The 15,154-nt window shown below is 43.4% G+C and overlaps 1 protein-coding gene across 1 annotated transcript; it reads right to left on the bottom strand.

Moving 5' to 3' along the window:
• Nucleotides 1-4,622: 4,622 nt before the first annotated feature.
• Nucleotides 4,623-14,937, bottom strand: LOC100701582 (gastrula zinc finger protein XlCGF57.1). The gene is made up of 2 exons (XM_013277595.3): nt 14,721-14,937; nt 4,623-7,472 (listed from the first exon to the last, which is right to left on the bottom strand). The coding sequence occupies exons 1-2, from the start codon at nt 14,812-14,814 to the stop codon at nt 5,833-5,835; spliced, it is 1,734 nt and encodes a 577-aa protein (XP_013133049.1). The 5' UTR covers nt 14,815-14,937; the 3' UTR covers nt 4,623-5,832.
• Between the last annotated feature and the right edge of the window lie 217 nt (nt 14,938-15,154).

Genomic DNA, 15,154 nt, shown 5'->3' with positions numbered 1-15,154 from the left:
GCTTCTTAATTCAGATCAAACTGAGGTTATTGTACTCGGCCCTGAAAATCTTAGAAATACGGTATCTAAGCAGATTCTTACTCTGGATGGCATTACCTTGGCCTCCAGTAATGCTGTGAGGAACCTTGGAGTCATTTTTGACCAGGACATGTCCTTCAATGCACATATTAAACAAATATGTAAGACTGCTTTCTTCCATTTGTGCAACATCTCTAAAATTAGAAATATCCTGTCTCAGAGTGACGCTGAAAAACTACTTCATGCATTTATTACTTCCAGGCTGGACGACTGTAATTCTTTATTATCAGGATGTCCTAAAAACTCCCTGAAAAGTCTTCAGCTGATCCAAAATGCTGCAGCAAGAGTCCTGACAGGGACTAGAAAGAGAGAGCAGATTTCTCCTGTTTTGGCTTCCCTTCATTGGCTTCCTGTTAAATCCAGAATTGAATTCAAAATCCTGCTCCTCACATACAAGGTCTTAAATAATCAGGCCCCATCTTATCTTAATGACCTTGTAGTACCATATCACCCTATTAGAGCACTTCGCTCTCACACTGCAGGCCTACTTGTTGTTCCTAGAGTATTTAAAAGTAGAATGGGAGGCAGAGCCTTCAGTTTTCAGGCCCCTCTTCTGTGGAACCAGCTTCCAGTTTGGATTCGGGAGACAGACACTATCTCTACTTTCAAGGTTAGGCTTCAAACTTTCCTTTTTGCTAAAGCATATAGTTAGGGCTGGACCAGGTGACCCTGAATCCTCCCTTAGTTATGCTGCAATAGACGTAGGCTGCTGGGGCATTCCCATGATGCACTGGGTGTTTCTTCTTCACTCACTATGTGTTAACAGACCTCTCTGCATCGAATCATATCTGTTATTAATCTCTGTCTCTCTTCCACAGCATGTCTTTATCTTGTCTTCCTTCTCTCACCCCAACCGGTCGCAGCAGAGGCCCCGCCCCTCCCTGAGCCTGGTTCTGCCGGAGGTTTCTTCCTGTTAAAAGGGAGTTTTTCCTTCCCACTGTTGCCAAAGTGCTTGCTCATAGGGGGTGATATGATTGTTGGGTTTTTCTCTGTATGTATTATTGTAGTGTCTACCTTACGATATAAAGCACCTTGAGGCGACTGTTGTTGTGATTTGGTGCTGTGTAAATAAAACTGAATTGAACAGATCAGTTCATCATTCTACAATGAGAAAGATTATTCATGGTCTGTGTATTCAACCTCACCTGTGGTGCCGGTGCCCACCTCTCAATTTTAAATGCATGTAGACATTGAGGGTCCTCGGGAGGGGCTGTACTGACACCTACTGCTCTCTGGCAGAAAGCACTATGCCCTGCCGTGTTTTAAATACACTTTAGTACAACATGCAGCAACACTACACGTGAGTGGGAGGAGGTAGGTATGGGGTCTTCTCACACCCCTGTTCTCTGTTAGCCATCGGGGCGGAGGGGCTGTGCGGATGTGTTGGCCGTCCGATTGGGGCCTGGGATGCGGGGCCTCCCTGCTGCTGCCGGGCCGGGGGCGGTCTGCTTGTCTTCACCCCGGGGGGAAAGGGTCACATCTCCTGGGTAGGGCAGGGATAGCTCAGTAGGTAGAGTGTCTGCCCCATGATCGGAAGGTCGGAGGTTCGACTCCACTGAACGGCTACCCTGAGGTACCCCTGAGCAAGGTACCGTCCCTACATACTGCTCCCCGGGCGCTGCATTGGTGGCTGCCCACTGCTTCACTGGGTGAATGGGTTAAATGCAGAGGAGTAATTTCCCTTCGGGGACTAATACAACACACTTTACACTTTACACTGGGTCTGGGTGCAATTTCCTCCTCAGGGGGTGAGGGGACCTGGGGTATAGAGTATGTTTGGGGAGTGTGATTGTCAGGAGTTTTCCTGCAGTGCAACTCAGGTCGGAATAAATGACACTCAGACAGGTCAACGTGTACACGGGTGAGACTCAACGGAGACTTACACCCTGGAACAGTTGTCAGGCTTTATTTATACCCCAAGCATATTCGTGTAGCATGTACAGGAAGAGATAAAATAGAACTGTGCTGCATGCAGGCTTCCTGTTGAACAGAGCATAACTTCTGTATTTAAACTGAACACTGAAAGAGCAAACACATCTAGATGAAATGTACTTTTAAGCATAACATAATAAAATTCCTAAAGTCCTATCCCTTAACAGTGATTGTGTGTACAGTGTCCATTGGTGTCTGTCTTTTCGTTGGGTGAGTGCTGAGTATTAGTGTGCATTAGGGTGGAAATGCACGTTTGTGTCTATATGTCAGGTCGGGTCTTAGACTCCACCTCTCTGGGAACATCTCAGGCCCTCCAAAGTATGGAGGCCTATCTCCCCTCACCACACTTCCAGCCAGTGGCTGATGCCCTCAAGCGTCAGTGCGTTGGTGGTTCTTGATGTCCAGGGTTGGCACGGATGCCCCTCGGGTGGTCCACCTTGGGCTCTCGCACTCTGGGGCCTCTGGATGTCTGGGGCCTGGATCTCCTCTCCTCGCTGTGGCTCCCCATACCCTCTAGCAGATCATTACGTGGAGAAACCTTTTGAATACAAGTGCGCTGATCCACACAGGTGTGCACACAGGTGTACACACGGGTGTTTTTGGCATCTTCTTCCTGTCATATGATGGCATTTGTCTCCTGCCCATCGGGACCCCCCAACATGAACTTGACTGAGAACAATTTAATGCTCATCCTCCATCTTACCTCTGCTAATCATGTCCTTAGTCCAACCACAGCTCTGCAGCTCACCACCAGGTAGCGCATCATGATAGAAATGTTTGCCCCTGTTAGGAGAGGCTATTTTGTAGTAACATGAGACCAACAGCAGCATTGAACATGGCGCACCACGGAGTGAAAACATTTCAGCCACTAATTTTAGCTGCCATCCTTGACAGCTTCAGAGGTAATAAAAATAAGAATTATGACTATTTTTTAATTGACTTGAGCACTCTGAAGGACCACAAAGAAGAGCTGGATAGTGTGCAGTATTTCATTGAGAAGTGTTTTCAGTGCAACATTATAGGAAAACCAAACAAAAAATAGTCACTCCTAAGATTCCCCAGGGCCTGCCTCACCACAGACCAGTGGCGTGGTGGATATTTTGGAGTCGATAGACAAAAGTTTCCAGCTGGCCCTCCTGGAAATCCTGCATAAAGATTATCAGGAGCTGCATGAGTCAGTGGAGTTCAGTCAGCAGCTGGTGGAAACACTCGCTGACGAAAATGCTGCCGACAGAGAGTCAGTGAAATCCCTCACCGAGTGAATGACCTGACAAAAAATAAATAAAAATCAAAGAAACTGTTATTGAGCTCCAGGGCCACAGCATGAGGGACAACGTGGGGTTCTCAGGAATACCAGAGAAGGCAGAAGAGGATCCAGAAACAACATTGAGACATTTTATCCAGTCTCACCTGAAACTCCCGGAGGACGTGGTAAAAAACATCACTTTTCATCATGCTCACGGTTTGGAAGGTAAACAACCAGATGGGCGCAGACCCAGACAATCGTGGCCAAATTCAAAGATTTTAAACAAGAGCTGGTGAAGATCTGCGACCGGGAGCTGAGAGAAAAGGACTTCAGTGTGAACAACCAGTTTCCTAAAGAGATCCTGGAGGGACAGAAGCTTCTGTTCCTGATCCGAAAAGAGAACATCCAAGGAGGCTCCTGAGGTGTCTTTGCAGTCAATAAACTGTACGTCAGCGGGCGACCAGAACATCACACCATTGCTGATCTGCATCTACACACATTTTCTTTTTTCACTCTCCTTTCTCATTGATCTAATAGACGTGTCTACATAAAATATGTAAAGCTGGTGGTTTAATCAGCATAACCTGCTTTCTTATTATATTTATTATAATTCTTTTTTTCTTCTTCTTCTTGTTTCTGTTTATTTTAGGTCACTATGGACTGATTCTTTGGTGGCTACACTGTTTCATTCCCATCGTCTCTTTTGATGTCTTTTCTCTTCTCTTTCTGCACTCAGCATTACGTCTGCTCTGCCTTCAGTGCTGCAATTTACTACATAAACATGCAGGACAGATTAACAGCTACAACCAGAGTTTAAACATGACCACACTGAGGTTTGTCAACTGGAATATACGTGGAGTGGTTCCAGGGAAAAGACTCTTAAAATTACTAACCGATTAAATGACTTACAGGCAGACATTGTCTTTCTACAGAAGACATATATATATCCAAAACATCTGTACAGTCACTTCTACAGTTCCCTCAAACTTACTCAGCCTGTTACAACTCAAAACAAAGAGGCATAGAAAAAATAAATAAATAAAAATAAGCTTCACTGTTAGCAGATCCAAAAGCAAATTTATAACACTTCATTTATTCAAAATCTGGATATATGTAGTTCAAGTATATATGGACCAAATGCTAATTACACCTGCTTTTTTCATACATTCTTCATTTCACTTTCAGATCACTCTGACACCATGCTTGTAACAGTAGAAGGATCAGGCTCAGTACAGCAGTGCATCCAAGGAACTGGCAGTCCCAGACACATGAGCGATCATCTCAGATCTTTGGTGGTCATAAACAGTCACTGGGTGCACATTTATGGATATTTTATATTGATAAGAACAAAATGAAATCACACAACTTACAAATGATCAATTAACCTGACACTTTATTAGCTATATATATCAGCCATTAAAGGGATGTTGTCAAAGTTCGGCTTCATGTGAGCCACACAATCAAGAAGTGTGCAGTCAGTAAAGATTTTAGACTCAGAATTTTAAATGTATAAATACACATATTCACAAACTGCAAATGTTTCTGCAAGGAAGGAAATTCAGGAGTCAGGCAGTTTCAAGAGTAAATATTTCAAAAGCAGCATCATTCCATGAAAAATCAGTCAGTGCACAACTTCCTTCAGCAGCAGACTTTCTTCCACATGGATGGATGAACATGAATGAGCAGCAGCAACAGCCCCCCTCTAAACTGACGAGAGGTTCAACATTTAACCCGAGTCCTCTGGGATCCAGAACCTTCAAACAGTCATAAATCCTTATTCAGTACCTAAAGCTGCTTGACTGATGTGGTCTGTCCAATCTGTTACACAGAACGTGATTTCACAGGAAGAGTCAGCTTCATAGGGTTAAAAACTTCCTATATCAGAAACTTATTTTGACACAGAAGGAACCAAGATCACCCTGGTATGAAAAGAGGACTGATTCATCACACTGATGCTGAACTGTGTGATGACTCATCCCGACAAACAGAAACAGATTCGGTCTATAGTCTGTGATTCCTGCAGTGTCACAGAGTGAAGACCAAATACTTGGTCTGTAAGTGAAAATAGTCATAGTATGAAAGTAACGTCATTTAACATAGTGTCATTAAATATACTAAACTCCTGCAGAAGAAAGATGAGCTGATTCTGAGGGGGTCAGGTGTGACTCATCCAAACTGCAGCATTTTAAACAGGTTTGTTTTTCTTTGATTAAGACAATGATATAATTTTGATGCAATATTTGATAAAACAAAGGGATTTAAAAAGTGAGGCAGATTGTTTTCATGTATGCTCGGCCACAAACATTTAAATCAACATACTCGCTTCCTTGGACAAATTTATTCTACAAGTTCATTATGAATATATTGCACATCCCAGAGTCTTTTTGTTGCTGTCAGGACGCAGCATTTAAACCTTATGCAGGAAGATTTAGGCTTAATGCATTTATATTTTGAATATAAATTATAAAAATGTGTGCAACACTCAAAAACATACAATGAATCACTAAAGCTTTAATATTCAGTGCTTTATGAATATAAATCTGTGGATGTGATCAGAGCTGATAAAGCGTCCGAGCTTAAACACAGGTGTGGTTTTTAATAAGTAACTTCTTATTGAATCCTTTACCACAGATGCTGCACTTATAGAGTTTCTCCCCTGTGTGAATTGTCATGTGTTCAGTCAGATGGACGTTTTGTTTAAAACTCTTTCCACAAACTGAACAACCAAATGGTTTCTCTCCTGTGTGAATTCTCATGTGTGTCTTCAAATTGCCCTTGAGGCTGAATATTTTACCGCACTCAGTGCAGCTGAAGGACTCCTTTGGAGGAACTGTCTTCTCACTTTGGTTCTGGCGGAGCTGTGATGGCTCGCCCACACACCTGTGGGTTTTGAGCTGTGTATACCAGGTGAACCTTTTGTCACAAGCGCTGCAGCTGAACCGTTTCTCCTCTGTGTGGACAGACATGTGCAGCGTCATACGTCTTTTGTGTGCAAATCTTTTATCACAAAAAGGGCAGGTGAAGGGTTTCTCTCCCGTGTGAATTCTCATGTGAAGCTGCAGTGTTCCTTTCTGGCTAAAACTCTTCCCGCAGAACGAACATTCAAAAGGTTTCTCTCCTGTGTGGATTCTCATGTGTGCCAAGATGTTCCCGCTACAGCTGAAACGTTTCTCACAGACTGAGCAGCTGAATGGTTTCTCTCCAGTGTGCGTTCTCATGTGGCTGATCAGGTGGTCTCTACGGCAAAATGTCCGTCCACACTCAGCGCAGCTAAATGCCTCCTTATCAGTACTTCTTATCTCACTCAGAGAGACACCGTCACTCCTCAGAGAGTTTAAATGGGGCTGAGATTCTCCCGGTTGCTTCAAAACTTCATGGTTGGCTTCAGTCTCAGGTTCTGGTGCTTTAACATCACTTCCTGGTTGTAAGGATGTGTCTGGATGTAAGCTCCTGCCAGGTTTTAACCTCACGTGAATGCCACTGCTGACCATGTTGCTGACCATGTTGCTAACCTTGCTGCGACCTTTTTTCAGTCCTGTGTGGATTTTCATGTGCCTGCTCACGTCACCACTATACCTGAAACTTTTCTTACAGATGGAGCAGCTGAAAGGTTTCTCTCCTGTGTGAAGTCTCATGTGGCTGATGGAGTTTCCTTTCTGAGAAAATCTTTTGCCACAAAAAGAGCAACTAAAGGGTTTCTCTCCAGTGTGAATTCTCATGTGTGCTTTGAGGTGTGGCTTCCTGCCGAACCTCTGACCACATTCGGAGCAGCTGAATGATCGCTCAATGTTACAGTTAATGTCGATAATAGTGAAGTTGTGGTTTTTCAGGCATTTTTGACCTGACTGAGGTTCCCTGTTCTGCTCCCAGTCACCGTCACTCACCTCGGTCTCAGAAGAGTCTGAAGCTTTGTCAGTACCTGGCTCTGAATGGCTCTCTGGGTCTGAGTTCCTGGCTTCTGTTTTCACTCCAGTCTGATGGCGATGAAGCTGAGAGGATTCTGGTTTCTCCTCAGCATCATCTTCATTTTTCACAGGACTTAATGTTAATATGGTGACACAGGCCTCCTGCGGACCTTGAAGCTGATCTGCATCCTGGCTGCTCCAGACTTCCTCCTGCTCCTCTTTGATGTGTGGGTGCTCTGAGTCCAGGAGGGGGCTCCACTGTTGCTGCTCTTCTTCACCAACAATCACTTTGCGGACATCTGACGGTAAAACTGAAACACAGATAGGACAGATGCTAACAGCTTGTTAACTGAGTTCTAACATGATGTTTTAAATTAATCTTTACAGGCCTATAGCAGCGAGGATCTGTGCTACAACCTGACAAACTGTTCCTGTATAACAGAAAGAAGAGGCGTACTGGAAATGTCCGGTATATGATATTAAACTATGCTTTGGTGTGGTTACAAACTCCAATCAATTCATTTTTTTCTATATAGTGTGTGGAATTACAGGGATTATTTTACATAACCATCATCTTTATCATTGCATTAATTATCATTTCATCCAAGCATTTATTGAAGTTGCTGGCATTATGTTATAATTTGTATTACAGGGGTTATCATAATCAAATATTAACATGTTTATTATAGGTGCAGTTACAACCACTTTAAATCGTTGAGTTAAATCTATAATCTTAAAAGCTTATATGCTGAGTATATTGTTACAGTAAAATAGTAGCTGAGCAAAGGCCTGAATGTATTCAGCTTCTTGTTGCATTTGAGTTTGCCTAGCAACAGGTGACGGAAGGAGGACAAGTCCATGGGGACCTCAAAGGCCTGAGATCATATTTGGAAGAGGATGCCAGAAAGGGGAACTTCTGTGTCTGCATTTATCTCTTAGAATAGATCATTGTCTGTAGAAGAGGCAAAGAATGTTCTTAAGATGCAAATTATGTGCTTGTAAACGCAAGAGGGGGCGTTATAATACCCTGATGTTATAAAAGCAATCTGAAGTGTATTTTTGAATGGGGATTTACGACTGATGGTTTCCAGTGTACGTCTCCCCACGCTGCGTGTATTCATTAAAATCAATTGTTTGACCGACCTCTTCTGGACCATCATTGTTTTACTCTCGTCCTCAATTTCGGACCCATAACATTTGGTGCATTGGCCGGGGTTGAGGGGGGAGACAGTTGGAGGTTGAGACCGAGAGGGTCCGAGGCGCTCGAACGGGCAGACACGAGTCAGTGGTCGAAGTGAGTGGACATAAGCCGGCTTATTCAAAGGTAAGGCACTACCTGTTGAATTATTCCAAATTGTGCCAGATTGGACATGAGAAATTAAAGTCTACTCACTGAAATTACTGGCAAATGTCTGTTTTGATTTTGGTGAAAATCTCATGAGAACTAAAGTATAAGTTGAAGTAAAGATAATGAAACGTTGAAAATAAGTAAAGAGTAAAGAGAATAAGTGTATTTAAAGCAGTTGGACTGCAGAGTGAATTTAGAGTTATAGGTTATTGGCGAAGAGTTTGTGACAGTAAAGTCTCAATTGAATATAAAGCCGGGCTTGGACATCAATAACATTGCTTGTGTAATTTTATGGGGTGTCTCCAAATTACAACAACAGTTGCCTCAAGGTGCTTAATACTGTAAGGTACAATACAATAATACTCAGTAGACAACTGTCTCAGATAAATAAGGAGTCAAACTGTTGCTTGGATACTACTGGCTTTTCTCAAGAACAGATTTTAAATCTGCTGATTATTGATGTTTTTGTGCTTTAAAGAACAGTTTTCATATATACATCTTTGTTTGGAAGGAAGATATCTGCAAACAGGACAGCACTATTTTATAGGTTATTAGTCAGAAGTTATGTGAAAGTAGGCAAAATGCTTAGACGGATCTGAAGGCATCCACACAGGAAGTGACCAGCAGGACGAAGCAATCAGTGAAATGAAATTAAAACCAGCGATTTCTGGCGACAAAATAATGGTTAGTGACTGAAAGTGAGCCGGTCTCAGGCTGAGATAATGTGAGTTCTGGTGTGAGTAATTAAAGAAGCTACCAATAATACTGACTGACAGTCCAAATCTTACTCTTTCCCTTAGAATGTTCCAGCCCAGTTGTTCTCTGAGGTTTGAGGACTCTGAGAACATCTGGAGCCCGAGCAGGAGAGGCACAGGAGGCAGTGCATGGCTCTGAGTAGTCATGGACGAAGCGAGGCTTTGTGAAACACCCAAACACTTGGGCTGGAATTCTATCGAGCCACAGAGTGACATCTGCTGGCCAATTTGACCATCGCCACATCTTAATAATACTTTTCTGTGAAACAGTGATGCAGGCAAACCCTGCACAGTTCCAAACAAAGCTAGTTATTACACCAGACTGTGGATAACCATCAGCCCAAACAAGGACAGAAAAATAAAGACAGCAATCTGTGACTCAGGATGACTTTGCTTCAGCAAAATTCTCCATCTGTTAACATTTGTGTTTCTCACCATTGATAATCACAGGGTTACAGCTGCTTTTGGGCTCAGTTGGCTCCGAGACTTTGGATGTATTTGCTTGACTTTGAAGTTTTCTGGGAGTTAACATCTAACTTAACATCTCATTTTCTGACCAATCACAAAAGACTATTTAACATATATCTTTAAATCGCTTAGCCCGTAGCGCGGAGGGCTACGGGCTAAGCTAAAGCTAACACCACACCGGTTGCCTTTACCCAGTATTTTCCTCGCCAATGTCCGTTCTCTGGCAAACAAAATGGATGAGATACGGCTCTCCATCACTAACAACAGACGGATTATGGACTCAAATGTCATGTTTTTCACCGAAACACGGTTGAACAACAGCTGCCCGGACAATGCTATCGAGTTAGCAGGACGCCACACACACTGAGTCGACAGGCTAGCAGATGACTCCGGCAAGACCAGAGGTGGAGGTTTGTGCATTTATATTAACAATGCTTGGTGCATGAACTCCACTACTACTGAGAGTCACTGCTCACCTAATGCGGAGTTTTTAATGGTCAAATGCAGACCTTATTATCTCCCCAGAGAACTCACTTCTATCATACTCACTGCAGTATATATCCCCCCCTGACGCTAATGCTAGATTGGCCATGAAAGAACTTTCTGCAGCCATTAACAAACACCAGAATAAACACCCCGAGGCTGCTTTTATTGTTGCTGGCGACTTCAACCACACCAACTTAAAGACAGTCCTCCCCAGATTCCACCAACATGTCTCCTGCCACACCAGAGGAGACAAGACTTTAGACCATGTTTATTCCAACTTGGCTGGAGCCTACAAAGCAACACCCCTCCCCCACATTGGACAATCGGACCATCTCTCCCTGTTCCTCACACCTAGGTATTCACCAGTCATCCAACGTGTGAAACCTGCTGTGAGGACAATTAAAGCGTGGCCAGAGGGGACAGACGCAGTGCTCCAGGACAGATTTAAAAACACAGACTGGAATATGTTCACCCACACAGACCTGGACCAGTACGCCTCATCTGTACTGGATTACATCTCCAAAACCACAGACAGTGTCACCACCCAGAAACGGATCACCATGTACCCCAACCAGAAGCCTTGGATGAACCGGGATGTTCGTCTCCTCCTGAAGGCCCGCAACACCGCCTTTAGGTCAGGAGATGCACACGCCTACAGTACAGCCAGGGCTAATCTAAAGAAGGGCATCAAAAAAGCCAAACACCATTACAAAAAGAAGGTAGAAGAACACTTCTCCAACTCCAACCCCCGACGCATGTGGCAAGGACTCCAGACCATTACAGACTACAGGACCACTAAACCCTCCCCCACATCCTCTGATGCCTCCTTCCTCAACGAGCTCAACAACTTTTATGCTCGTTTTGAGCGAGGGAACCCCACAACCACAACCAAAACAGACGCGACGCCAGACCACCAACCTCTGACTCTCTCCCCCACCGATGTAGGAGCGGTGCACAACTCATCAGGAAACTGACAGACCTGGGCATCAGTTCCCTCATCTGCAAATGGTTACTGGACTTCCTGACCAACCGCCCCCAACATGTCCGGCTGGATAACCGCTGCTCATCTACAATCACAATGAACACCGGTGTACCACAAGGCTGTGTGATGAGCCCTTTCCTCTACTCCCTCTTCACCCATGACTGCAGACCTGCTGATGGTTCCAGCACCATCATTAAGTTTGCAGATGACACCACGGTGATTGGCCTCATCAGTGACAACGATGAGACCGCCTACAGGGAGGAGGTGGATCGTCTGGCTGAGTGGTGCGACACAAACAACCTGCTGCTTAACACTGAGAAGACCAAGGAGCTCATCGTGGACTACAGGAGAAATGCTGACCCACATCCACCCATCCACATTAAGGGGACGGCTGTGGAGCGTGTGAACAGCTTCAAGTTCCTGGGAGTCCACATCTCCGAGGATCACATCTTGACGACCAACTGCTGCAAGCTGGTCAAGAAGGCTCACCAGCGCCTCTTCTTCTTGAGGACTCTGAGGAAGAACCACCTGTCCTCAGACATCCTGGTGAACTTCTATCGCTGCACCATCGAGAGCATCCTGACCAACTGTATAACAGTCTGGTACGGGAACTGCTCTGCCTCGGACCGGAAGGCGTTGCAGAGGGTCATGAAAACTGCCCAACGCATCGCCGGAGCACCACTTCCTGCCATAAAGGACATCTACAGGAAGCGGTGTCTGAAAAGGGCTGGGAAAATCATCAAAGACCCCAGTCACCCATCACATGGACTCTTCACCCTCCTGCCCTCTGGGAGGCGCTACAGGAGCCTCCGGACTAAGACCACCAGGTACCGGAACAGCTTCTTCCCCACAGCTGTCAGACTCCTGAACTCTGCCTCCTGACATCTGACCCACGTTAAACTCATGGACTGAACATACACACACCCACAACCACTAGCACTTTATCACTATCACAATTATCCACATATCTCACTTATCTTAACTGCACTACTGTATAGTTCTGTGTAAATAATCATTCTGTACATACGATAATTTTTAATCCTACAACTGTTCATAACTTGCATAGTTCACATTTCTGTATAACTGTATATCTCATATTTCTGTATAGTTTTTTATTTCATATTCTGTATAGTTTTTCATATTTATATCCTGTTCATAGCCTGTACATAGCTTGTACTCACTACAGCCTGTACATACTTATAGAATATTCATAACATACTTCATACCGTGTACATTATAACATACCATAATAGACCCATTTCTGTAATATACTTACATATCTATATTATTGCTAATATATATTGTAATATATCTATATCATGGCTAAAGCACTTCTGGATGGATGCAAACTGCATTTCGTTGCCCTGTACCTGTGACATGTGCAATGACAATAAAGTTGAATTCTATTCTAATTCTATTCTAAATCAGCAACCTCTAACCATGAAGAAACGTTCCTGAACTTCACACTGCTCTGGATTTTCCAACATGTAACACTTGCATGATGTTTTACTTAGTGTGACTGTGGCGTTTTGGTCATAGTGAACCTGCACAACTCTGGTTGTTTTTGAGTTATTCCCAATAAAAGCATCAGTGGGAATAAAGAAAAAGGAAAAAAAAAAAACATACTGAGGATGAAGTCACTTAATGCTGCAAATTACATTTTCTGTTGAAAGTAGAAAAAATTTGGGAACATATGAAGGCAAAGCTGTTGTATTTTCTCACTGAAAGCAGAGACGGTTTTTATTGAGATGTTTTCGTGAGTTTCTAGTGCAGCGTGCCACTCTCTCGGTCTGCTGATAGGAGTGTTGGAGCTCACCCACCAGCCTCTGTCTTTCTCACTTTCTCTAATCTATAAGCTAGTAATCATTCAAATAAGATATTTATATATTATGATATATAAATTACATATCGCGTATAATTAATTGAAGTTGTAGTATAAAAAAAATATTAATTCAGTAATTTAGAAGTCCAAACCATGGCGATGCTGTCCACAGCACAGAAAGAGTCAACTAACAACAGTCAACAACTAAAGTGTGCAGTTTACTTTGTGTGCACTGAAATGGAGTCGAGTCAACCAGCACCACCTGTGTCACAGCCTACAGCCACATTAACTTGTTACAATCATCTGCACCACGTTTTTATTCCTGTTTCATGGACAATACATTTGTAACTTCCAGCGTTTTCTGTTCTTGCGCCTTGCACATAAACCTTAAACTAAATGAAACGGTATTGTGTTCTTACTGTCAGCCTACATCAGTAAGAAATGCCTGATTAGGAGTGGTGATTTCTAGAACTTTGTGTATATAGTTTGGCATTTGTTTATGATGATATAAATTTGTTTTCCAAAACAAAGAAATGTCTTAAACAAATATTACACATTAATAATTGACTAGTGTTGTAACATCACATCCTGTTAGCATATTCTGCCTGTGCCTTTTCTCTGGAAATGAAGACCTGTCTGGATATTAATTCAAAGTATTTACATGTATATCCTCTTTGTAGCATGCATTTTCAATGACCTTTCCCAGCTATGCCGTGGCTGTGGCGAGAGAAGCTCTGGTGCAGAAACTGATCAGTGGGTAAGATAAACAAATCAATACCTAAGACTGAAGCAGCTTTAATGGGTTACCCCAGGGGTCCCCAATCTCAGTCCACAAGGGCCGGTGTCCCTGCAGGTTTTAGATCTCACCCTGGGTCAACACACCTGAATCACATGATTAGCTCATTACCAGGCCTCTGGAGAACTTCAAGACATGTTGAGAAGGTAATTTATCCATTTAAATCAGCTGTGATGGATCAAGGACACATCTAAAACCTGCAGGGACACCGGCCCTCGTGGACTGAGATTGGGGACCCCTGGGTTACCCCAACATCACCTGGTGAAATGTCACTTTGATGCACCAACAGAAAACATATGGTTCAGGTAACCTGCATACCTTTGCACTTTAAAGACACTGGAGCGCCTGAAGGCCACATGAACACATGCACAGTAATCTGCAGTAACTGCACATTTAAACATGTTCAGTTGCTTCATTCAACAACCTGACTTTAGATGAGTGACTGTGGCAATTTCTCTACTCAACCTGGTGATGAGGCAGGTGCAGATGTGTGTTAATCTGGCCCTGTACTGAATTTTTGGAAATTAAATTACGAATACTGTTAACTTAGAAAGTTTAAGTTTTAAAGCCAACTCAGATCAAAACTCAAAAACACACTTTACACACCACCTTGCACACCTGAGTCACTCGCTTTCTTAAACCACGCTTCGGAGCAGTGTTTCGAAACATCTGAAGCTCCACACACAGAGTCTGCGTGGAGCTTCCCAGCTCTGAGGGGTTAGCCTGCTTCATGGACTTTAACTTTTCCCTGCAGCACCAAACAGCCTCTCATCCAGTAACAAAAGCCTCTGAAGGCGGACAGTCGGACAAAGACATGTTTTCTGTTCGGACTTTTTGACCACTGTTATCTTAGCTGGGCACTAGCTTAGCACGGCGGTTCCGGTAGATAAAACCGAGCAAACCTTCGCCCTGCAGCTTCGGTTCAGGGTTCAGAACCACATCCGGGATTTCACGGTAGCGGTCCATGTCTGCTCCGCTCACAGAACCGCAGAACATCCAGCGGCTGTTTATTTTTTGTTTGATAGACGTGGTTTGCTCAGCTGCAGCATCGTTAAAGGGGGCTAATGTTACAAGAAACACTTCCGGGCGCGACTTTCAAAGTAAAATAATCTTTCGGTTTTTTTTTTTTTTTTGAATGATCATTTTTTCACTTTAGGTTTAAGTAAATGGGAGGATGTAAACGAAAGGAGTTTACATCCTCCCATTTACCATTTGCCAAATTTCATTCTTTGTTTTATTATTATTATTATTGTTAGTAGTAGTAGTTGTAGTAGCATTAACAAGTAACTGTCACATATAAGTATATGTGGTAGCTGATACTCAGCTGCATTAACTA

This window comes from Oreochromis niloticus, linkage group LG22 (genome assembly GCF_001858045.2).
Source record: "Oreochromis niloticus isolate F11D_XX linkage group LG22, O_niloticus_UMD_NMBU, whole genome shotgun sequence".
Lineage (NCBI taxonomy): Eukaryota > Metazoa > Chordata > Actinopteri > Cichliformes > Cichlidae > Oreochromis > Oreochromis niloticus.
Note: the sequence above shows the minus strand (reverse complement) of the source record. Positions and strands in the feature narration are given on the sequence as shown.